Below are 26,868 nucleotides of genomic sequence, written 5' to 3' on the forward strand. Positions count from 1 at the left end.
AACTGATATAAAATAAATGTTGCAAAAGGCGTATCTATTGGTGTTTTAATTTGTAATAATAATAAAATTCGAAAAACAGGCAACAAATTTAAAATATTTTAAAAATAATGAGTGATGCCATAATTTTTGTGGGTTGTTATATATATATATATATATATATATATATATATATATATATATATATATGAATTGATTCGTGTAACTCAATCGGTTATCGAGTTATTTGCTTCTAAAAAGATCAATAAATTTTAATTTTTTCATAAAAAAATTTTATTATTCCTTAAATATGTAGATAACAATAACAAATTTGTAAACAAAAATAAAAAACTTCAATGCAAATTCTCTAAATGCCCATCATTTACTTCAATACACTTTATGATCCGCTTTCGTAAAGATCTCTTAATATCAAAATCACATTCGTGAATTAAGCCATGGTTTAATTTTTTTAATTTCACTTTTAGACAGTTTGTGTAGAAGCAAAAATAAATAATTTTGACCCAGATTTTCTGGATACAATTTTTTTTACTGATGAGGCAACATTTACCAGACGAGAAATATTTAATTATAAAAATAATCATTTGTGGGATTCTGAAAATCCACATGCTATGAGGGAAACACATTTTCAGCACGAGTTTAAGGTTGACATTTGGTATGGTGTAATATGTGGGTGTCTGATAGGTCGAAACGAACAGTTTCCGCATTGATAGATTGGTCGTGGAAGTGAGTTTGCTTGGCCACCAAGAGGCCCTGATTTATATCCCTTGGATTTTTCAATTTGGTCGCAAATGAAGGCATTAGTTTACAAAGAAAAAATTACTTCTCTTCTACAACTGCGACGGAAAATAGAAGCCGCGGATGTAATTAAAAATAATAGACAAGGATTATTTGATATTAAAAGATCTTTACGAAAGCGGATTATAAAGTGTATGTAAGTAAATGGTGGGCATTTTGAGCATTTGCTTTGAAGTTTTTTATTTTTGTTCACAAATTTGTTATTGTTGCATATTTAAGGAATAATAAAAATTTTTTATGAAAAAATTAAAATTTATTGAACTTTTTAGAAGCAAATAACTCGATAACCGATTGAGTTACACGAATCAAAGAAGAGTAATTTTTTTTGTAGAATTTAACGCTTTTTAATATTTTTTTATTATTCCAGTTGTAAGATTAGCCCTAGATATTTAAATTTTTCTACCCGTTCTATAGGTTTTCCATTATATGTTACTCTAGATTTTCTAAACGTATTCGCTTCCCTAGTGATAATCATGAATTCAGTTTTTTGATGTTGATGTTTAATCCCATGTTTTGGCTATGTCCACCTACTATATTAATTAGTTGTTGTAGGTCATCTATATTATCTGTAATCAGCACGGTGTCATCGGTGTAACGTATGTTGTTGACCCAGACTCCATTGACTTTGATCCCAATGTCTCCATCTTCAAGTGAATCTCGAAAGATGGCTTCAGAGTATATATTAAACAGGAGCGGCGACAATATACAACCTTAACGTACTCCTCTGCGAATCCGAACTTGCTCAGTTAGACCATGATTTACTTTGACTTGCGATTTTTGGTGTCAATACAGATTTTCAATACAACGAATGTCTTTTTCGTCCAAATCCAATTTTTTGAGGAGCTACATAGGTTTGTGATGTTGAACTTTATCGAGCTTTTTCGTAGTCTATGAAGCATAGACAAACATTTTTTCTTTGGTCATAGCAGTTCTATACAAGGACCTGTGTTGCGACGATTGCGTCTCTTGTACCTAACCTCTGTCTAAATCCAAATTGCGAGTCGCTTATATTAATTATCACATTTTCTATATAATCTCTGATGTATTATTCTTAGGAATATTTTTAGGGAGTGACTCATAAGGCTAATTAGCCTATGATCTTCCCACTTTCTTGCGTTCAATTTTTTTGGGATAGGAATAAAAACTGAAGACAGCCACTGTTCAGGGTAATGACCAGTATCATATATCTTGTTGAACAGCTTGTGAAGCACTCTAATGCCCCTTTCGTCCAGTAGTTTCAGTATTTCTGATGGTATTTCATCTGGACCAGTTGCTTTATTGTTTTTAGTGACTAGTACAGCCTTTTCTACCTTTTCTTTGGTAATAGAAGGTCCAGTTAGACATTCTTCTGTATCGAGTTCTCTGGTGTGGTCTATTGTCGTCAAAAAATTTTTCTACATAGTCTTCCTATATCCTGTATTTCTCATGACCTTCCATAACTATCTGGTTGTCAAGTTGGTTATTATACCTAGATTTCGTTTTTTAAATATACCAGCGGCTTCCTTTAATCTTTTATGGAGGTTGAAATCATCGTACCTTCGTTGCAGTTGTTCTATTTGGTTGCACTCGTTTTTAAGCCATTCATTTTTTGTAACTCTAATTTTTCATCTTATGAGTCTCTGTAAGTCTCTGTACTTATTTATGTCCTTTTTTAGTTTTCTACGCTCATCCATTAAGAGCAAAATTTCATCGGTCATCCATTTTTGTTTTTTATTTCTAGATTTGAATCTTAGAACACTTTGTGAGGCATTTCTTAAAACACTTGCTATTTCTACCCATGATTTTGACGGGTCGTCCTCTTCCACCGTGGAATCTAACTTCTGTATCTGAGAGTTTAACCGGTTGGTTAATACGGATTTGATGGTTTGACTGTGCAGTTTATCTAGTGCTATTGTACGTCTTGGTGTTTCCTTTTTAGTCTTTGAAAGGGATATTTTTATGACGGCCGATAGTAGTACATTGTCTGTGGGTATATCAGCTCCAGGATATGTGCATTCCGTTTTTACTGAAGAAGCAAATCTGGAGTTTATAAGGATGTAATCTATCTGGTTACGGGTAACGTTCCCTGGTTGGTCTCTTGGTGATTTCCAGGTATATAGGCGGCGAGGGTGATGTTGGAACTATGTGTTGGTTACTGTCATATGTTATTCTTGACAGAACTGCAGGAGACGATCCCCTCTTTCATTTCTTATTCCCAGACCAAAGGGCCCAACGATGTTTTCGTATTTGCCCTTTCCTAGCTTGGCATTTAGGTCGCCCATGACCATATTAAATTCATGTTTTTTAGTTAATTTTAGAAGACCCTTCACATCACTGTGAAACTCTTCTATGTCTTGGTCGTTTCAGTCGGCAGTTAGTGCTTACAGCTGAATTATATTTAGGTCGAAAGGTTTAGCTCTAAGTTTTATTATAGCAGTACGATCGGAGTAAGGGACGAAGTCTACGACAGATTTTATCAGGTTTTTGGATATTATCATAACTACCCCTTTTCTGTGATTTCTGTCCTGGTTTCCTGAATAATAAAAAACATCATCATATTCCAGAGTCGGGCCACCAAGTTTCTGCAGCTTCTAGAATATCTATCTTGTGCCTGCTTATTTCCTGTACGAGATTTTTCAATTTCCCAGTTTCGAAAAGGCTTTAGGTGTTCCAAGTTCCAATTTTTAAAGTTGTACGTAAGTTAAGTCTTTCTTCTGAAACATTCAAGTCAGTCCCCCCCCCGATGATCCGATCGGGGGACTATTTAAAATTCCGGAAAATTTTGATTCGAATGTATCCATGTGGTTCTCTTGGGAAAATACACTAGGTGGTTTCCCGTTGTCTTCCTAGTTTTATTATTCTTTACAATTTCGAACGTGGATAGACGTTTTTATGATAAGAGTTGAATTATTTTTTACTTATGTTTTCATTTCCATTTTTTGGTACAATAGTAATGCAGGCATATATGTAGCGGAAAAAGAGTGTTCATGTTATGTTTGCTTAAAATAGTTGTCTGAAGATCTTCCTTCGCTAATATTTGATATGGATACCCCCAGAACACAATATTCATGGGTAATCTTCTTTTTGAATTTAATATTTCATAAAAAAATAATACACCACAATTCTCGATTAATTTATTCTCTCACTACTTTTTTCAATAGATATCACTTTTTACGTTTCGATTTAATTTATATAAAGACCAAATTTAGGTTGAAACGTCGCAAGGAATTTTTATTGAAACAAGCCATTACAATCAAAAGAAACCTACAATCAAGACGATTTATCAAAAAAACGTTAAAGGTCTAAGAAGGAAGAAATATAAGAATCAGCTGCCATACGTTATGTGATTAATAAGTATTACATTTTTATATTACGCATTTCATTGGGATCAATTTGTTTTCTAGGGTCATTCGCAAAGATGTATGCCGGAATCATGTGAATGTCCTTATCCTCCAACGTTGGAACCCAATGGTAAGTTTTAGCACATTAATATTATTCAAAGGTAGAATATACTCGTAGAATAAATGTACCATATACCAGTTGCCAATAATATTTACGTAAAAATAGAGAATTTGCCAATATTTTTTCAAAGTTCCGTATGTCTATATCAACAGCAGCTTTTAAATTTTAGAGGGATTGTAGAGAGGGAATTATATGTATTGAAATGAATTGAAATTTTAAATATATCAGAGTTTTAATTAGAAACAGAGTTGGTTACAAGTTTTTTGATAAATGGTTTCTGAACTTAAGCGAGAATGTTTTGATTATTTTTCATAAAAATATTTCAATGTTCAAAACATTGTCATTGTGACCCTCCTAAGCAATTATTTTCACCAGTCGTACAACTAAATAAACAATTGTAATTTTTCAGTAGATCTACCCAATCATGAGAAGGAAACAACAACAATTTCAAATGTAAAATTTTCGCCCCATATGGCAAGTTATCCTAATTCACCAATACCGCATTGTATAGAAACTACTTTTATAGTTCTTCGCTGGAAAACATCCCCTCAGCCTGGAGTTTACTACTATATTCGATATTACAATACCAAAAATAGAAATACACGCTTCGAATCTAATGTGGTAAGTATGAATTCGTAGCAGACTGTGCTTTTTTGTCGTTACGTTTTTTAATACGTGCTGTTTTTTTTTCGTGATCCCAGTTACAATTTCGGAAGGGACACATAGCTTATATGTGTTTAAGTAAGTAAAAATAGTATTTTGATAATATTGTGAACTTAACTTAGTAACAAATTTTGTGGGTTATGTTGATGTTGGCCTATTTACCCCGAAAAATTTTAAGGTTTGGGGTAAGTGGTAAGAAAATACCTACGCAAAACAACTCGTGGTGCCGATAGAGGTAGGTTCAGCAAAGAAGAGATAAAAGCTGTTTTGGCTGAACAGCAAAGTCAAAACACGATTAAGGAAGCGCCTAGACAATACAACTTCCGAGAACAACCCTTAAACATTATGTTAGAGGTACAGAGGGGAAAAAGGCTATGTGATAGAAAAAGGCAAGGAAGAAGGTGGAGTAGCGACGATCTCAAATAAGGATGAAAAAATGTTAGTAGAAAGACTTTTAACAATGGGCTTCGATTTGTCAAGTTTTGGAAATTGTGTAATCTTTTGTTAAGGTAATTGATTTAAAAAACAGAAAGTTACAAATCCGTCTCATTAAAGAAAAAGAAAACAAAAAAGGAGAGTCTTTTATTAACTGTGACACTTCTGATGATAAAGACCTACTGTTATTGTTTTCCGAAAGCGAACACTTTACTGATTTAGTAAACTTTAGTAAGTTTTTGTTTATTCTGTTACACTAACTTAATACTTTCGAACTCCAAAATCGCGCACAATCCTGAATAAATTTAACTTTATATTAAGGTTTACAAAAAAAAAGCTGTAAATTGGGGACCTGCCTTACATGGTAACTTTAATATGTTGGTAACAAAACGCACATTTATAACCAAGTTTGGCGGTCAAAACTCAATAGTAGAATGAGTAAAGAAAGTAATGAATATTGAGCAGGAAAATAAATGAATGGGCAGTTAACAGACAAGAATTGGAAATAGGTAAGAAATCTCATGCTTAGCGGTTGCAGAAACATACAGGTTGTAAAATATTATTCCTCCTCTATCGTAAAGAGAACGAATACCGAAGAATGTTTCACGAATTTTCTGTGGTTAGTTAAACTAACCAACTTTATCCTAATCCAGTTGAGAGGCCATCTAAAAAGGCTTGCCTTGAATAATTTATGGATTAATCAACACAAATTTTGAACTTAGTGCGGCCTGCATCTACCCACGTTTCGTCCAGCTAATAAATTTTTCTATTCTTTCTTCTATAGGCCTTTCTTTTCATTAAATAATAACTTCTCCAAAATACTATTTTTGGTTTCTGGAGCAACAAACTATGTCTGCCTTTTTTTAAAATTCAAAACTTAATTTGTGGAATATCGACTTTATGAAATCTTGTATATCAGCATCATCGTTTACAAATTTTGCAACTGAATATATTGTTGAGATTTCTTTTCGGAAAAAATGTATTTTCCTTCTAATAGCTTCTAATTCAAAAGCATCTATCTTATCAATTATTATCTTTCGTGAGGGGTATGGTTTTGGAGTCGAAAAAAAATCTTTTATTGAGATTCCCTCATTACTGCATAAACACAAAATTTGTAAAGGTACAAAATTACATTTTTTTTCATTAATATTCAGTTTTTTGTCTTTTTTGGCTCTATTGTGGAAACACAAATTAGCATCATAATATCAGTATATGACATTTAAAAAAATACAATTTACTGTACACTAAAGATCTATTAAAATATACCAACGCAAACTGTTAAAACATAACTAACCATTCCGACCCTGTAGTATTGTACCAAAAAAATGTACACCCCTTGTTGGATAGATTGGTAGTTTCCACCATTTGCGCTTTTAATTCCTTCTCCTCTAACGAAAATTTATTTCTTTTTCAATCGGTTCGGATTCTATGTGAACTTCCGAACTATTCATCTTACTCCTCATTCCATCATTTCTATTGGCCATTTTATTTTTAGATTCTACATATTGTCAGTACTGTTATTGTCGGATGAAACAACTGTTACATATTTTTCATCACTCTTCATGATTTGATGTAACACTAATCGCCGATAATAACGTAACTGTCCATAACTTTTTCAAATGATCATAATCTCGAATTTGTAAAGAAATGGTGGTGCTGGAAATTCAACAACTGATTTTAATTGTGCCGATTTCAAGAATGTCCACTCATGTTTATTTATCACGAACAGTTTCTTTTCATTATTATGTAAAAGAATACAAACGGGACAATACAGTATTCACAAACATTTTTAATACTACATTACTATTAATAATTAAAACTTGACTTTGTTATTGACATACAATTTTTTTGTCTTATTAGAAAAAGTAAATCATGGAATAAATCAATATCAACATGTTTACAGAGCTGAAGGATTTACAGCACTTATTTAATGGAGAATTGGTGACAGAAATTAGAATCATGAACTTTTATATCATAAATCGAAATATTGAATTTAATGCGACTAGTAATCTCATTGGAATCGATAAGATTATTAACAATTTTACTCACGAATATAACATCTTTTTTATGACGTTTATCTTCCAGGGAAATTAAAGTTGAACAGATTCTAATAATTATTTGCTATAAACTTTTTCATAAAGCCATGTCGCAACAGAGTTGTTATATGTTCTGCACCAGCTGATTTAAAAGGAGGTTTTTGAATTTTATCGACGATTGTTTTTGAGGGGATTTGAGATGAAAATTCATAATTGATTTTAATATTATTATTTTGAGTAGTATTGTTCAGGTTTCTGTTATGAGGGCTGAAAAGGAAACTGAAATAATTTGAGATAAATTGACCATCAATTTTTTGTTAGTATCCCAAATGGCATCGATAGTACCAGACTTCCACTTTTTGACTTCACAAACTACCAAATAAGTTTTGGGTTTGTATGTATTTGTCGATACAGTTTTTAAAATCTAGTTCAATTAAATGCTTTACCTCCCCTCTTAAAAGCTTAAGCTTGAAATAATTCAAAGGATTCGAATACCTTTTCCATTTGACATGAAGCTATTGATGTTGATCTCTGTCAAAATTAACCATCCAACCAATCTTGCTGTTAGACGCTACCGTATCGTATTTTCTTCATTCCATTAATTTTAATGTCAGGAGCATAGCAATGTTTCTGATATATTCGTCCGAATTTTACAATTATCTTATAGATAGATTAATTCTAATGCTCATGAACAAACTGTTTTTCTGTTATGGGTAAATATTTCGAGTGGAAAATAATGAAGAAACCGAGAAAAAGTTACGTAAATATTATTCTTAAAGTGCCCAATCCCGAATTATTTGTAAGTGATTATCTGCTTTTAAAACTGGCTATTTAACAAACTATTTCAACCGAATGGGTGTACCATAATTATGTAGTACACTTTGTAAGAAGCTATCTTCCTAGCTAAGATACATTCATTCGAAATACACGTTTTATCGAATAACAGTTTTTATGAATTCCCAGAAGACGATACCAAAACATTTTGTGTTTTTCCAAACATAAATAACTAGCGATCTTATACGATATCTGAATCTCTCGAAGGAATCTGCTAAAATACTTGAAGCGAAAATGTGCTCCTATATGTAATGATAAAAAATATTCAGTTAAAAATGACGAATATTATTAGGTAATTTGCCTTGATTTACAAATCGTGAACTTCATCTTTCGACAACTCATTTCTATTTACTTTTTAATAAACCTTTTGGACAACACCAAGGATGAGTGAATAATACATTAAAAGAAATTGACCTTTAATCCATTTCATGATTCTACAAAACTTGATCAACTAAGCTCAATGGTTGAAAAAACAATTAAGGTTACAAGTATAACATTGGTATGTGCTGATGATCTGTGTATTATTGAAAAATCACTAATAACATTTTCTCATCTTTAGAATTAGTACCAAAGGAAATGTTCATGAAATAAATGAAAGAAAAACTAAATATATGGTGAGTGATGACCGCCAAACCAACCCAACGATACAATTACGAAACTATAATTTCGACTAGGTTAATAGCTTTGAATATCTAGGAAATGAACAGCGGCTCACGTGGATCAACTCAAAGTCCAGAAATCTAGACGATGACGATGGACCTTCGAAAGAAGAATTATTTGGTAAATGTATGGCACAGTAGAAGAAAATAATTAGTGTAGGAACGTTTGCCATTTTGTACAAGGACATAAACGTGGATGAGTACAAGAAACTTGCGATTCTGCAGTGTGTGGGTCGTGCTGTGCGGATTGATAAAAAATCAAACATCAAGAACTCATCGACTCAACGAGACTGTATTTAAAGCTTGGTGTACATCTATTCAAGTAGTATACAATGGTCTTAGGTTAAAAATATTTATATTCAAAGTAATACCATGAGCATTATAGTGCACCATCTCCACAACCACCTAGATTGTTTTTTCGAAAACTTGAGTGATTGTAGTAAAATACTATGGGATAACCACATGATTGCCGACTACTGTTGGAGCTGTCGAGAGACTACCCTACTAGACTAAAGTTAAATATAACGTACTTCGAAAAATAGATCGAATATACAAAACCTGCAGATTTTTTCGGATTCTTGGCAACGAACAATAGAAAAATCGAAAGTGCCTAAAAATATGTTGGCCTATGTTATCCCTATTCATGATAATTTGCATTTTTAACCTCAAAATTCAGTTACTTCATGATTACAACTTAATTTGTTTTCGCTGTTCTAAATAAGTACTAAACATCATGGAAAGATAACCATGTGACGCACTTAAAAGATAAACAGGAACAGGCAACGTAGGTTATCTGTTGAGAATTAATAAATCATACAAATATATTATATCCACTTTGTCAATTAAACTCATAATTCGAAATAATTTATTTTTAGATCAATTTAAGTTATTTATTCTCTTTTGACATAACATGTTTTATATGATTTCTCTGAACAAATTTGTAATCCTCACTAAGGGCAGATTTAAAGTTATCTACAATCTGACTACTGAAAATTGGAATTTTATTTTATTCATTTATCCACTACAAACGCCCACATTCATTCTATTGAATTTAATAGACAATAAGTGTCATCCAACTGGGTGTTTATAAATGCATGCATGCGACAAAAGATTATTTCTCGTATAGAATTAAGAGGGGTCCTTCCTATAAAAAAATTTCCTCATGCTACCTCTTTCCGAGATATCACCCTTAAAAGGTGGTGACTAAAATTGAGTTTTTATTTTTTTTTTTTTTATTCTAAAATGTCAGTAATACTAGAAACATGAAATTCTGTAATTATTGTGAACTCGCAAATGAATAACTACGGGAATTTTTTTTCTACTCTTTTTCACTCAATTTATTGAAAAAATTAGAAATTGTGGTGTTTATTTTTATTTCTTTGCTGCAACTGGTTTTGGGAAAAAAATAGGAATTGAGAATTAAAAGATTCTTGAATGAAACAAGGATTTAAAGTTATAATTTTATTTCACAAAATTTCATCTTGAAAAAAATTTTGATATGAAATAAAGTAAGAATTGCTAATTTCATCATCGTATAATGTGGAACAATATTGAAAAAATACCTGTGGTCATAAAAAATCAATTTTAGTCACCCCCTTTTAAGAGTGATATCTCGGAAAGAGGTAGCATTAGGAAAGATTTTATAGGAAGGACCCCTCTTAATTCTATACGAGAAATAACATTCTGAATTTTGTGACAGGGATTTAGAAACACCCTGTATATTTTTCTAAATCAGTATTTGATCATTTCAATCAATTGTTTATTTGTCACTTTTGGAGATAGCTATAGACTTTTTGTATTCAAAAAGTTGATTTGGTTGTTTAAGTCAGTATTTAGCGTTGTACAAATAAATAGTTATTTTTCAATTCCTCCAATCGCTGAAAGAATTCAGAGCATTTTGGCAATAAAAAAGTGAATCATGGATTGATGTGATAGCTAAAAATTGACAAAAAATATGAGGATAGACAGAAATGTGCTTATGCTCTATTAGGTAATATTGATTAAACATGTGATGTAACTACGAGAAAAAAACACTTTGTAGATGATGCTTTCTTCAATTATTTTTGGATAAAGTTTGATGCAGCATATCACATTTTTTCTTGACGATGCACCATTCTTTGAATAGTCATGGATAATACAAGAAAATGAGTAGTCATGATTATTTTAATCCCACGGATATTTAGTTTTAAGAATAAATGAAAACAAATTTATACAGTCAATTAATAATCGATGAGAATTATAGAAACAAATACAAAATGCGTCACTTATTAGAATTAACATAACCTTACAATCATCACGACTTTTCACACACAGATAGATCTTGATGAAGTCTATCGAACAAAATTATCCATGGTTCGATATCTGTTAGCCTATCAGAGATAATGGCCACTTCCGGTATCTCCGGAAGTACATGTTTCCGTATAAAATAGATATGATATATCGATTTCTCGTAGCAACAGTAGTCTATGTATGAAGTTTCATTATGATCGTCGTGGGGCGGCTTATCATATTCTTACCTTTTTATTTTATTTTTTATTTTTTGGGGAACTTGATGCAAAATATTCAGGTGTGAGTAAATGACGTGAGAATAATGCTGTGACATAAAAAAATTATATTTAAGTATATTTTTTAAATTATACATTCGAACATTATTAATTTTGATGGATAATTACGTATTTCCGTGTAGTGTGTTTAACAGTATAAATAATTCTACACTACTATCTGAAGACCACGGGCGGCTCATGCCCGATAGTTAACAATCATTACAATCTATAGATAGCAAAAATTACTTTTGAATCGATTTTATAACAAAAAGATACTCATATCTCGTTCAAATTTATGGTTTACGATATATGTACTAGAAATCGTTCGCCATAAAGAGACATTATGAAGAAAATTATCATAATTTGCAATTATTTACTGAAAATACTTACAGGAGGTATTAAAACAGAATCAAACATTTCTTGGAGAACTAATGAATAAGTAAATAAATAATCATTTGTACTACATACTATCAAATATCATATAACTGGCTTAAGGAAAAATTAGAAGAAAATTAATAATTAAAGTATAAAAAATAACATTTTTCCTAATAGGTCGATTGATAGAGGAAGTCAATTTGCATGGCCATCACGTTTCCCTGACTTAAATGCAGTGGATTAATTTTTTGGGGGGAATCTTAAAAGCTTGGTATATGCAACACTTCATATGCAAAGTACTTCCCAGTTCAAAGAAATATCCTCCATAGACTCCGGAAGTGTGTAGAAGTGCAAAGTACCTACTTTGAACAATTAGTATAGTTTTTTTATTATTTGATAAATTGTAGGCTAATCAACTATCTATAGTTCAATTTTTTTCTTTTGTAAGTAACATGATATTAGACAATACGAGTTGCAGTTGAATTAGAAATGTTTGATTGAGTTTCAATACCTCCTATAAGTATTTTCTTCAAAATGTCTCTCTATGGCGAGTAGTTTCCAGCCATGTACAACAATCAAAAAAATCTATATATCTCATAAACTATAAATTTTATTTAGTTAAGCAAAGAATACATTTTTGTTGAAAAATCGATAGAAAAAATCATTTTTGCTATCCAGGCTGTCCCTGTGAAAATTACGGATTTTTAATCATTAGAATTATAGTAGTGTAGAATTATTTTCAGACACCACATGGACACACGTAATCATCCATTGAAAATTCATAATGTTCGAATGTATAAGTTAGAAAATACACTTGAATATAGGCTCTAATTTCACCACTTTAAAGGTCTATAAATCAGAAAAGAGGGGTCGTATGAGATTTTTTTCTATGTCAGAGCATTATTTTTGCGTCATTGGCCATTGCAATAACGGATGTGTGAAACAACACTTTCTTCTAAGCCAAATGCGGCCTTCTTTATTTCTTCTCTCAAACGTTGCAATAAGTTCGTATAATACTTGCCATTGATAATTTTTCCTTTATCAAAATAGTCAATGGAAATTATTCAACGCACATACCAAAAAACCGACACCATGACCATGCCTGTACAGTCTCGTTTAAACTTTGCTACCCAATATTTTACTGTTGATAATGAAGGAGCACCTCACCCAGAGTAGAATCTAGTTCTGCTTTTGTATTTATTTGGCTAAAGCTTTTCAAATGAAATAACGATGAATTTTTTCCGTGTTCACAAAATCACCGAAAACGTCCATTATTGATGGCTGTCAAACAAATACTAAACAACATGGCATTTTAAACTTGAAACATATGCTTTCTAATACAGTGGTATTTTTGAAGCAATTCTCGTATACGATTAATAGTTCAAGCTATCCCAAATCACTATTGTAAAGTTATTTTAATTAAATGGATTCATTGAAATTCTAGATACATAAAACTTTATTTAAAGTTGACTATTGGAAAGTAACTCTTAATTCAATGTCAACAAATTACTATAACTCCACTTTTAGGTAAAGGGACAACATTCGCAAATATGGAATACTGAGATGAAAGTTTCTAGGTTAGCATCAATAAAAAATAACTTTGAAAAAAATGCTATCAATATTTGATAGGCGACGATACAACTGTTGATTAAAAAAAATTATATTATATTATTTACTCCTCACTAATCGCTAATACTAAAGCAATTCTACAGCTTAATATTCGCACTTTCTTTTTACAATTTTGATTAGTAATAAATTCCGAATTGACTGATCAACATTATGCTTTTATATTCCAGACACAATGTGGATATATGACCCTTTTCGATCTAAAACCGGACACTTTGTACAGCATACAACTTGTAACTTCAACAGTTCCAACTGATAGATCCTCTGTACACCAAAAGTATAGTAGGTATATCAAATTACGTACAAGGAAAGAACATGTAATACCTAGACAAGTCCATCAATTTTGGATTGATAAATGGATTCTTGACGACCACAAGTATACAATTCAGGTGAAATGGGAGAAATCAAAAGGTAAATATACTTTTTTTTTCAACTATACTAAATCTGATGCTAATTTCTTCTTTAATCTACTTATATGCTTTCGATCTGACAGTTTGACTTCACTACAAATCATATTTTGAGTTCATATCCTCTAATAATTGGTTAATTGAACAATTTAAAATACACGCCGAAAATAATACTGTTAAGGCAAGGCTTGGCTTGAAAAACTGAAATTATGGTGTTTTTCTACGCAAAAATCAACCATTATTTATTAATACGCACAATTTAAACTTACATCAAAAAAACATGCTTACACATAAAAATATAAATAAGAATTATAAAACGTGGTGAAAATTATAATAGACATGTAGAAAATATGAATATACTCCATATTGCATAAGCTTCTCACAAAGAAGCGAGAGTAACTATAACCAATTGATTATTCTGGCCGCTCTTTGAAACGGTTGAGGCGTAATTAAAAGAATTTTTGCGCCAATATGTGACTGTGGAGGAGATCTGAATTCACTACTGCATATTTAAATAAAAATGGCAGTCATCTAAATGGACTGGGCACGGCGAAATCCGTCCGAAGCTAAACAAAACACACAACTAACACGTTTATGACCGCAGTATTGTTTATAGATTATTTGGAAACAAGGAAAATATAATAAAATACGAAAAAGCAGCTCCATATGCAAAAGAAAAAAAATCTACGGCAACAAAATAACTCATTTAAGCATAAGTTAATGAAAGTGATAGACAAACTCAACGGAATAATTCCTGACTGTTTTTAGAACTGTGAGAAATGCTCAAGGAAAGAGATACACATCAAATAAGGAGATCGTAGCTGTAGAAGAATCCTAGTTTTTTGTTCACTAGATTGGGCTTTTTATAATCGATATGTTTGTTTAAATACTCTATAAATAAAACCGATCTCATTATTGATTGAATATGGAAAGCCAACAATTTCTAGATTCAGTTACATTTTTCATCTTAAAAAAGCCAAGAAAAAAGTTACGTAATAATTAACCTCAAAGTACTCTGTCTCGTGAAATGAATGGTAAGTGGTTTTATACTATTAAAAATGGCCAGATGCTGAGGATTTTAGGCCATAATTTACTTCAAAAGTCGTTGATAAAATCCACGCTATTCTATTTAGTGATAGATTAATAAAAGAACTTGAGGTAGCTACTGAAGTTAATATATCAACCGAGTTGATACGCAATATGTTGCTTATGAAACACCTATCTGCTAGGTGAGTAATGAGTTTGTTTATTGCTGATCAAACGCTTACTGAGATTAAAAATTCAGAGGAATATTTGGGTATCTTTAAACGTAATCGTCGATATCTCACAGTAAAGAAACGAGTAAACTCTTATACCACAGTAATAAAAATACAATCAGAAACAAAAACCGTTTCTTGGCGAATAAAGTCATGATAAATGAAAAAAATTTGTTGAAAAGAATAATATTGTTCAACCACTATAATGGATCTGCATCATCTTCCATATTCATCTAATCTATTTCCCTCCGACTCCTTTCTGTTCGAAATTTATAAAATAACTTGGTAGGAAGTGATTTCAGGCAAACAAAGAGGTAATAACAGAGAATTACGTAGTTTTCGAAACGATAAATTATTGTCAAATGGTTTTAAAAACGAGAAACTCGCTGAGCTGGGTGTGTAAAGTTTATAAAGATTTTGTTGAAAAATATATTTTTCACAGTAATGTACTTCCATTTGAAATAGAAGTAAAACAAAATTAGATAAAATTATGACATACTACATATGCGGAAAATTATAGGCTCGACAATAAGTTTGAGTATTATTTTTCTATGATTTGGTTTATTTATTCAAATTTATGAAACTCGTAGTCCTTCGTATAATGATTGAATAACTCGTATTACACTATTGCCATCTAGTGGATCTGTTTTTAACAGATTTATTCATTTTCTTCATAATTCTTTACTTCACCATTGTATAAAAAATAGGATAGTAGATTAACCTTATGAGGATATCATTTGACGAGGTGGACGCCACCAATAGATGGCAGTGGAGAGTTGGCGTTCACAGTACGTCTTTTCTTACTGTACGTTGTAGCTTGAATTACGTGTTTTCTTAGCTTTGGTTGCCGAATTACCCCAATAACAGATGGCGCCAAAATTATTTAAAATATTATATTCAACCCTTAAGCTGTGTTGTAAATTTTCTTATTTTGGGTGCCTATTTTCTTTGGTTGTGCATTTGGATTATTTTTTTATTTTAGTATCTTTGAACTTATATATATATATATATATATATATTTCATTTTTAAGGTAAGTGGATATTATTACAATTAATATACATCACTACTCTCTTAGTTAATATATTCAAATTATAAGAAACGCTAGATGTATAAATGCTACAGCTTACAATTTCGAAAAAATAACTGTATATTTAGCGAACTACTTCTAAAATGTATTTATATAACAAATAATCACTTCTTCTTTTCCATTTTTTTGGAATGGCTGGAAATTCGTGTGTTTATTTCAAGTGTGGACTAAGTAAGGGATCAGATCCTACAATTAAAATGTACCGATTTCCTGTGAATGACCCTACCAGATGTCAAAAATGGATCATATACTCAGGTGAGTTATTCTTAAGACAATTATTTTTCATAAAGGAATAAAAAATAGTGAATGTGAATAAATGACTGTTTACAAATGTTCAATACTAAACATAAGTAGGTATTTAATTATCGTCAAATAGAAGATAATTCGTCCAATACTTTTTGCTGATAATGAGTCCAATGATTTACTACAAATTCCAAATCCATTCAATCTTATAAACATATTAAAAGTACTTGAATCATACCTAAATTTAAACTTAGAAGCTACCTTTATAGTAAAGAAAAAATAGAATAAAACATTTTTGAAAATATTTCAATCAAAAATTGAGATAGTATTTTTTGTTATTTTTTTATGTTTATGAACTAAGCACATAATAATAAGGTAGTGTGTCTCTGTATTTATATTTGGGACTTATCCTGTCAATGAGACAAAAATTTCACCTGTTCAAATGTATATAGACTGTTTTTTATCACTTATAATATGGTTATAATACTATATTCTATGCCATAACAGATTGACAAAATAGTAACAATTAGGGAAAAAATTATAATTTCCTCCATTCTAAAGTTATACATGAAAATTATGCTTTTGTTTTATCCAGCATAGAATGTTTGAATGAAATAATATCAAATATTAGTTTTATTTGAATACAAATTTACTATACACATGTACCAACAAATCTTTGAGTACCACGACGTTTCGTGCCTTTACGAGACAAACATATAGGTTTTTAATGAGGATATGCTTATTTATTATAATTATTAGTCAAGTTAAGCGATATAGCACACTTTTATCTCGAATAACTAACATCACTAATAATTATTCTTAAATACGTTTCTGTAGTAGACACTCGTTTTGATTTTGTCAAAAAATGTACTGAGAGCTTTACTTTAAACATTACCTGGTGTTTTCAATATAAAAACAAACTTTTTTAACCAATGTAATGTCTCTCCATAATATAATCACCATTTTTGTCCATTGTTCATTTTTATCCTCGTATCTATTAAGGATAAGAATATAGTAATGCCATATACCATCTTATGATTGTTGAATACTTTCAATAAAAATGAATTTTAGTTTCAATTTTATTATATATTGCAAAAAACACATTTAACAAGAGATAATTTAATTTGCTAGTAAGTACCCGCTTTTATGACCATACATACTTGGTTCAGATGAGTAGACCTTTTGCCTGCTTTTATTATACCATTAAACAAACAGATGGTTTTGTAAGCATTTATGGTCTCATTGTAAAATATAATTTCTGAAACTTGAATGTAGCAACAAGCTCCTCAAGTACATTTTTCCAATCACACATTATGAATGAATTTATCATTTCAACAAATATTGATGTTAGTTATTTATTTAACGATTTACCTATCCATAACTTCCTACAGTGAAAATAGAAACACCCTATTTAAAACTATAGAACAAATTAATTATTTTTAAAGAATGTTATGTATAAAAAATCCCGGAGAAGAGCAATTTATATTTTCAACTGTAGTAGTTGGTGTCTTTTTTGTAGTGTTATAACTATATTAAATATGACGCCGTGGGTATATTTTTTAATGGTATATATTTTTTTATATTGCACTTTAATAGGTTATAATTTTAAAAATATATGATTCATGCTTCATTTACCTATAGCAGATTTGTGAATAAAATCATTTTGTTAAATTAGTACCAGTACTAATATAAATATATTTAACTCAACGATTAGCTCAGTTTTAACATCTCTATATTTTTTTGTGCTCAATCCAAAAAGTATAAATAGATAATACGATAAATAATATTTTCGATTGTTATAACTTTCGGATCTCCAATGTGAAACCAAGACCGGTCCTGGGTTAGTTGGTACACTTATCGGTAAGGATGAGGCCAATGTAGAAATATCTTTACCCAATGATAAACTGAAAAAACGATTATTATTAGGTATTTTAGTAGTAGTTGATAGGACAATTTTTTTGCTTTATTAGAAAGAGTTTTTTTATTTATTGGTCTTATCCAAATTTTCGCATTGATCCGTAACTTTCAATACAAAGCCAATGAATATAATATTTATATTAAAATCAGATTATTTAAATATCTTTGGTACGTATATACTTATTTGTATATTTTTTATTTCTGGTTTTGTTACAATTCTTTTGAATGATCTTTTTGTTTGATTTTAAAAACCCTTATTAAAGATAAGTATGACAGTGTTTTTACCGTTGTTGTGAGCATACCAAGAAAATTCAATGATGTGTAGTTGTTTTTGAGAATGATACACAGGTATGGAATTATCTTAACACAATTCGGGAAAATTCTGTCATTCCGACTATGATATAAGATACAATTAGGGAAATTCCAAATAAGGGTACTACTAGTCGTTATTCGATTTATACCCTTTATCGAAATGAAATAAATTTAGGTTTTTGAACATAAAAAAATACTTTACCATAACCATTACAATAAATATGTATGTTAACATTGATGTTCCTTATTTCAGGTAATGCTATTTTGGCAAACCTAAGCCAGAAATTACTAAGAAATAAGCTGATCTGCAACAAACATTTCAGTGAAAATATTAGTCAATCTAAAAGATTGCCTACTACTGCTGTACCATTCCGATACAAAAATGATGAAGGTTCAGAATGTGAATCGGATAGGTAAAATTTGGATGAACAAATAATAATCCAATTGAATGTTTCCTCACATCCACGAACATATTCAAATAGTGATTTTATTGCTCCGATTCATTCCAGAAACATTGACGTGACAGATAGTTCTATCAGTAACCATGAAGAGGAAGAGGGTTGAAAGAGCTACAGAACCTTCCATCTTGTTCTATACGTACAGACATACAGATATTTGCGCCAAAAAGGGTTTATTTTGCCAGCATTATCAATAGTGAAGTCATGGATTGCGAATTTCCGTTGCAAACCTGGATTCAATTAAAAAATTTTTATGCACCTTACTTTAAAGGCGGATACGATGCTGCCTTACGAGAAGAAATGTATTCTGATGTTCGACGAAATATCTAATTAGAGGAATTTTGGGTACAACATGAAAACAGATTTAATTGAGGATTTCGAAGACCTAGGCGAGTTTGGAAGAAAGCCTTTCCCTGCCAGTGAAGCTGGTATATTCTTTCTGTTTTTTTTTTTGGTAAATCAATACACAATCTTTTTTATGTCAACGTTTCGGTAGCGTTGATCCAGCTACCGTTATGAAGAATAATGTTTTATAAAATTGTTGGTCCCTAGCTGATATTAATGAAAAAAATCGAAAACTAGAACATCGATAATATTATATATTATTATATATAATAAGATGGTTTAAGACTGATGCAAAAAATTGTCGTACATTCACAGTAGATTATATTTTCGATAAAAGGTGAATATTGAAATATTTGTGTGGATTGTTGTGTATCTTGGCCATATAATGCGAGGCCATAAATATCAATTCCTTGATAGTCGAGGGCAAGATTGAAGGTAAGAGAGGATTGGGACGGAAGAGGATGTCATGGTTACGGAACGTGAGGCAGTGGACGGGTATACAAGATATTCAGACAATGATTCATACCGCTGGAGATAGAGAAGCCATGAAAAATGTGGTCGCGAACATCCATTAATGGATAAGCATTAAAAGAAGAAGAAGTGTGGATTGTAGTTTGATTTTCAATATTCAACAACAAAAAGAATAACAAATAACCAATAATAATCAACATTTTTATTTATAGTAGGTGTTTCAATAGTAAATGTGATTTTACTTTACTTAACCCAAGAATATCTAGAGGTCATCGCGAGTAGATTCTACATGTACTACATTTTTGGGGTTTTACAGTCTTCTTAAGGGAGATTCAGATTTAGTGGATTTTGTCCATTTCTTTCTGTGGTCAAAATTAAGAGCTACTTTGTATATATTTTCTTGATAACACATAGTCCAAATGGGTCGGGTACTGCTTATAAAAAAATTATTTCCAGAAAACAAAAATATTAGAATGTGAATAATATTCGAAAGCAACACTATCATACTTTTTAACCAATATTTTGAGAATTTGAAAAAGTTTTAAAATTACAATAAATTTACTCAATTTATTGGCCATTCGAATTTCCCACCAACAATGTTGTAACTGTAAAATGCACAAGGAATATATATAGGACCGTACTACTTATAGTTTCTGATAATTTTTTCAGTCTATAATTATTATAATTTTATATCAATAATTTCATAAAAAGTGTAGTTATTATTTTTACTTTATTTAATATTTCTGTTCGATATTTTCTAATAAATTCATTTACTAAAACTTTGATTGTTTTATTTAGTTATCTAATATGAAGGATGCAATTACCTCAGAGCAAAAATCCGTGATTCCTGACGTTTATGCCAAAATCTAACATTTTTTTTATTTACATTTATTAATTTCAATTTATTCATAATGTTCTTCATAACTTCACATTGTATTGAAAATACAAAATTTTAACTCATCCTACTCTATTTATATTGAAATCCGTCTGTTTACAATTTAACTTAAGTCCAAGCATTAGGTAATGCCATAAGATGTTTATTGCCCAACCGACCTCTGACCTGTTAGAACCTTCATGCTAAAAAATTATCATCTAGGTATCTTCAGAATTATAAGCAACAAATAGATTTAGTAAGTTCCGAATATCGAGGACGGCATTTCTGCAAATATTAGTACGATATTGTATTATGATACATTTAGTATATTTCATCTCGTTACGTTTAAAATATTAGTACAGTTGTAACTTTTTACAAGTTATTGTTTTTTATTTTATTTTTAAATATTAATACAGTACGAAAGCGGAACAAAATCAAAAATATTTTTCCCAGGAAGAAAGGGGAAAATGGATAGATCACATAAATCAACTGAAAGTTAAAAAAAAACAAAATAGCCAGGACTTATTTTTTCGCCTGTTCAAAATATCATCAAAATATGAATGTTTCAAAAATACATTCATGACCGAGGTTCTGAAATCGCAAATTCATATTATTTCAGTCACCAAAGGAAAGTATATATATTTTATATAACTTTCTGCGACGATCCTTCTTTCTATCCCAAATTTAAGTGATTAACAGATTAATGAAAACTTATTTGTTCCATTTGCTAGTGCTACACGAACTCATTACAAAACTTTTTTTTATACATTGAAATTGGTGACAAATAATTAGTACTGAGAGAAGTGTATTTTCGGTTAGAGATGAATATATGCTATAATATTTTTAGAAACATGATATTTCAAAATATCTATTTGTGTCACTTTTGTAATAAAAAGTAAAATCGGCAACAATGTACTTTCGGTTCAAATTTCGAAGATAAAGATAACTTCACATTTAGTTGGAATCTTTCCAAAAAAATTGCCTCAAATGGTTTTAACATTGCCACTGTTCTACTATCCTATTCTTTATAAGTTTATATAATGCTTCATATTTACTATTATTTCCAATAGTAGCCTCCTACAAAAACGTAGTTTTTTTTTCAGATCGTAGTTGCTTTTATAAATTAACATATTTTTCGAATGGTGAGTGGAATAATGAAATGGACATAAGTGAGGTGAGATTGAAAAGTTTTATTTATCACTTGCAAATATCGTTAGTAATATACTTTATTTTAAGAAGAGACTATCATAGCACTTGTTGTAGCCTTTAATAAATGACGAATGGAATATAACAAATATACAATTTGGAACTTACTATACAATATCAATAACCGCTTATACATCTCCCGATGATTTTCCAGTTTTAGAAAGTCCAAAAAAGTGGATAAATATCACAACTCCTACTTGTTTGGATGTCTTCAATAAAATAGACGATTGCAGTAAGTACATTTTTATTTTTGTATTTGGCTAAATTTATAATAGCGAAATGTATTGGGCTTATTTACTCTAATCATACTGGCGTCAATTCTGCATCCTCCATATACCAGTTGTATTCCAAGTCTGTGATACCTATACTACGGATACATCGTCTTATACAGGGTGTTTCTATATACAGAAAGATCTCAATAAATGATTCATTTTCATATAGAAATACGAACCTTTATGGTGCCTAGTTGCTGAGATATAGGGCGTTCAAAATTTTAAATTTAAATCAAAAATTTGCCATAAATAAGAACGCCTTTAAATTTTTTTTCAAATTTGGTTACCAATATGCTCCTTAATAAAGTAATATTTTGACATAAAAAAACTTTGGAAAAATACAACCAGTGACGCACTGTCAGGGTTAGTTGTCACCTTTATCCCCCAATTTTTTACGCCACTGGAGATAAACAAACTCCCTACATAAAGTGGAGAGATTTTGACCTTGTATTATAAGGGACAGTCGTTTAGTGAGCTTTGTCTTGAAAACACGTCTTTTCATTCTAGCATTTTCACGAAATTATCTTACAGTTCAGTGCAGTGCAGTGCAAAAAACACAAAAGTGAATTTGACTATATTTGTGTAGCGAGACTTATTGAAGCAAATATGCCAAAATACAAGACCAATTTAACTCACTTAGTTTACATTTGTACCAAAAAATACAAAATGAATTGGCCGACAGTATCCACGAGTTACTTGGGAAATAATAGAACAAGCTGGCGTACAAGAACGCAGAATTGCTATCGAAAAGGGACGCATAGGTAAAGATTCCATACATCACCGTTATAGCTGAAGGAGCCTGGAGCAAACACTCTTATAAAGTAAACTACGATGCAGCATCAGGAGTGGGAGTAATCATTGGTCAAGAAACCAAAAAGGTATTATTCCTAGGAATACGCAACAAATATTGTTGCTTGTGAACAAAAGCCGAAAACAAGGAAGAACAACCAATTGCACACACGTGTTTTAAAAACTGGTTTGGTCCATCAACAGGCATGGAATCTAACATCATAGTTGAAGGTTTCAAACAGAGCATCGAGATGCATGTTGTTAAATATTTATATCTTGTTGGTGATAATGATAGTAGCGGGACAAAAAAAACTGGCCGATGCACGTCCCTATGATACACCAGTATCAAAAATCGAATGCCGCAATCACTTGTTGCGAAATTATTGTACACGGTTGCGCGCACTAACCCAGAAGAAAACAAGTTCCAAAAATCTGCCTGTCAATGTTAAACAAAGGAATATTTTGATGAACAGTATAAAACGTTTACGCAGTGGGATTATTGGAGCGATCAATTATATTACCACTGAAAAAAGCGAAGAGTGCCATGCTGAGAAAGTCCGATTATTGAAAAAAGACATTTACAATGGACCCTACCACGTTTTTGGAAACCATGAAAAATGTGAAACATATTTCTGTTCTAAAATGACAAACATTGACCAAGATGAACAGAAAAAAGGATATGATTGGGTAACTGAAATGAAAGCTTCCGGGTTCCAGGATATTTTGTATGTCGCAGAACGTGTTACGCGAAATGCCGAAAGTTTGATTTTAAATATGGACAACAATGCTGCAGAAAGTTATAATTCTGTTGTAGCAAAGTTTGTTGGCGGGAAAAGAATCAATTATACGGCGCGACGCTCCTATGCAACAAGATGTGAACCGGCTGCCATATCCTACAACGTACCAGCTGGCGAATTTCCGCGCCATGTCCATAAAAAGCCCTGGAAAGTATACCAAAAAGATCATTGCAAGACGTGCACAAAACATTGCATGGAAAAAAAGTAGGCGAACATTGTTTTCTGGCACAATAAAACAAAAGAGAAAAGCAATAACAGAGGCTGATGAAGATTATGGATTACCGTCATCAGATATGCATGAAGAAGAATACGAAGCAAGAGTTAAAGGATTCCTCAATAACCTTCATCTGAGCAAAGAAGAATGTGAGATTTTACAGAACAACACAATCGGCCAAGCAGACTGTTTATTGTGGAAAGAAGAGAGATCTAAGAGACTAACAGCTTCTGTTTTCGGACAAATTTGCAAACAACATGCAAATACCCACTGCGCAGCTCTTGTTAAAACAATTCTGTACAATCCATTTAACAGGCAATATAGCCACAAACTGGGACAAAGAACATTGCAATTCCTTTGTATGAAGAAATTCACAACATCGCTGTAGCAGAATGCAGTTTATTCGTTGATGCTGAAAAGCCCTATTTGGCAGCTACACCTGATGGTCTAATAGGAGATAACGGCATTATTGAGGTGAAGTGTCCTTATTCAGCAGCTAAAATGACACCTATAGACGCCATTCAAAAATAAATTATTAAATTTGCAGAACTTCGGGAAGGACGTATGTTTTTAAAACGTAGCAGCAATTACTTTTATCAAGTACAAGGGCAGCTCCATATAACACAACGTCGTTATTGTATTTTTATTGTTTGGACACCTATTGGAATTGAGTCTGAAATTGTAAGTTTATCCAGTAAGTATATTATAACTAATACTTACCATAATTGTTTTTTTTTTTTAGATATTTCGAGATGACAACTTCTGGGACCAAAAAATGTGTAAGCATCTAGAGGAGTTTTATTTCAAATGTTTGTTACCAAAAATCATCAATCCGCAACATATTAACAAAAGGCGTATTAAGGATCTTAGAGGATAAGAAAATATTTAAGTATTTGTTCTGTTATAAATCTATTGATACGTTATGAAATTTATTTTTTTGTGTATCTGATATTTTGTTGTTTAAGATACCTAATATATTTTAGAACCCGCATCCTCTAGTAATGAAGTAATATCCCATACATTATTGTTCAAGTAATTGCGTATGCTGAACAATATTTTTTCCGACCATGCAATTTACAGTGTAGCAGACTCCGCCCCGATAATAAACACTTATACCGATACTAATGAAAATTGGGCTCAACGCTTGTGACTAGGCAACATTCTCTACATAAACATCTGTTCGTAGGGGTTAAATTGTGCCCTCATTGTGCAACATTTTATGTTTTTCAGTGGATGACTGCAAAGTTCAAGATTCAATTCACTCCGAAGCAAATTATAAATTTCGGGTTTCGAAATTTATTTTTAAAAAACTTTATTTTTGAATATTTATATGAATACAATTAATCTCAAGATCGAACTAATTATAAACATTAAATATCATCGAGTTGTTTACAAACTCTGCCAGTATGGCCGTTGGGCGGATTGAGTAGCTCAACGACCATGCTGCCGGTCCCAAGCCCGGATAAAAGAGGAGGGTTGTAAGGCAAGGCTAGCTACCTACCTCATGTAAAACAGCCATTTGCTCAGAGAACGAAGAAAGTAGCCTCGGATAGGACTGATAAAACTTATAACGACCCGGCAAAGTTAAGGAAAAAACGATTTTGGAAGCGACAACAATTGCGAATAGCCACCTGGAATGTTACATCAATTGCTAACAAAGACCAAGAAACCATAATAAAGCTTAAGAAACATAAAATAGACATATGTGCCTTGTCTGAGACGAAGAAGAAAGGAGCTGGCAACTTTAGAATCGCGGAGTATACATTGATATATAATGGGAAACCAAAAGATGAAAGAGCAGCATCGGGAGTAGGCCTATTAGTGCACGAGAAATACGACAAAAACATAATAGACATAAAGTATATAAGCGACAGACTGCTACAAACCACGTTTAAATTTACAGAAACAACTAAAACCCATATATTAAGCGTGTATGCTCCTGATACGAGTAAAAGTCAAGAAGAAACAGACTCATTCTATGATGAACTGCGGATCACCATGGATAAGATACCGAAGCAAGACGAAATTATGATAGTGGGAGATTTTAATGGAAGGATTGGTAACGAGGTTATTAGTGGAATTAAGAATCGGTTTAACGAAGAAACACTCAACAGCAATGGAGAACAACTCATACAATTCTGTGCACATAATGAACTACGCATTAACAACACGTTTTATCCCCATAAACAACAACACAAGAGGACATAAATCGATTATAGACTACATTATTACAAACAGAAATATTCATCCCTCAAAAATATTAGATGTCAGAACATTAACCTCAGTAAACACAGGGACTAACCACCATATGGTGCTAGCCATAATGCGGAACTGCGTACAAAGGAAAACCCAGAACAAACCGAAAGTGACAGAAAAGCTGAACATAGAAAGCATTAGCGATAATACCACAAAATACCTCTACCAGCAAAGACTAAGAAAGGCAATAAATGAAAACAAGATCTTGAAAGATGATACCGAAGAACTAGCATGGAAAAGATTAAGTACTAATATAAGGACAGCTGCAGAAGAGGCATTAGGCAAACGAAAGGTGAACCTAAACGGAAAGCCCAACACGAAACCATGGTTCACACACGAAATCAAATCACTTGCGGAAGAAAAAAGGAAAGCATATCTTCAATATAGAAGTCAAACAATTACATATGGTGATTACAAAGACGTGAGGAATAGGACAAATATGGAAATACAAACGATTAAGAGACAATTCTGGGAGAAATACTCATCAGACATGGAAAACGACTTATATGGGGGACAAAAAAAGATCTGGAATATGATAAGGAACATCAAAAGATCAATC

At 31.5% G+C, this 26,868-nt stretch overlaps 1 protein-coding gene across 3 annotated transcripts in view; it reads left to right on the forward strand.

Moving 5' to 3' along the window:
• LOC130442518 (tyrosine-protein kinase receptor torso) overlaps positions 1-26,868 on the forward strand; it is a 65,079-nt gene that overhangs the window by 9,654 nt on the left and 28,557 nt on the right. For all 3 annotated transcript variants that reach the window (XR_008909781.1, XR_008909780.1, XM_056776684.1), the window contains exons 2-6: positions 4,176-4,242; positions 4,643-4,854; positions 13,575-13,815; positions 21,879-21,949; positions 22,039-22,213. Coding sequence is in view for 1 of the 3 variants with exons in the window: in XM_056776684.1 (XP_056632662.1) it covers positions 4,176-4,242; positions 4,643-4,854; positions 13,575-13,815; positions 21,879-21,949; positions 22,039-22,213 (766 nt within the window). In the remaining 2 variants the exon portion in view is untranslated. The remainder of the gene's footprint in view (positions 1-4,175; positions 4,243-4,642; positions 4,855-13,574; positions 13,816-21,878; positions 21,950-22,038; positions 22,214-26,868) is intronic.

This window comes from Diorhabda sublineata, chromosome 4 (assembly GCF_026230105.1).
Source record: "Diorhabda sublineata isolate icDioSubl1.1 chromosome 4, icDioSubl1.1, whole genome shotgun sequence".
In the NCBI taxonomy this organism is placed as follows: domain Eukaryota; kingdom Metazoa; phylum Arthropoda; class Insecta; order Coleoptera; family Chrysomelidae; genus Diorhabda; species Diorhabda sublineata.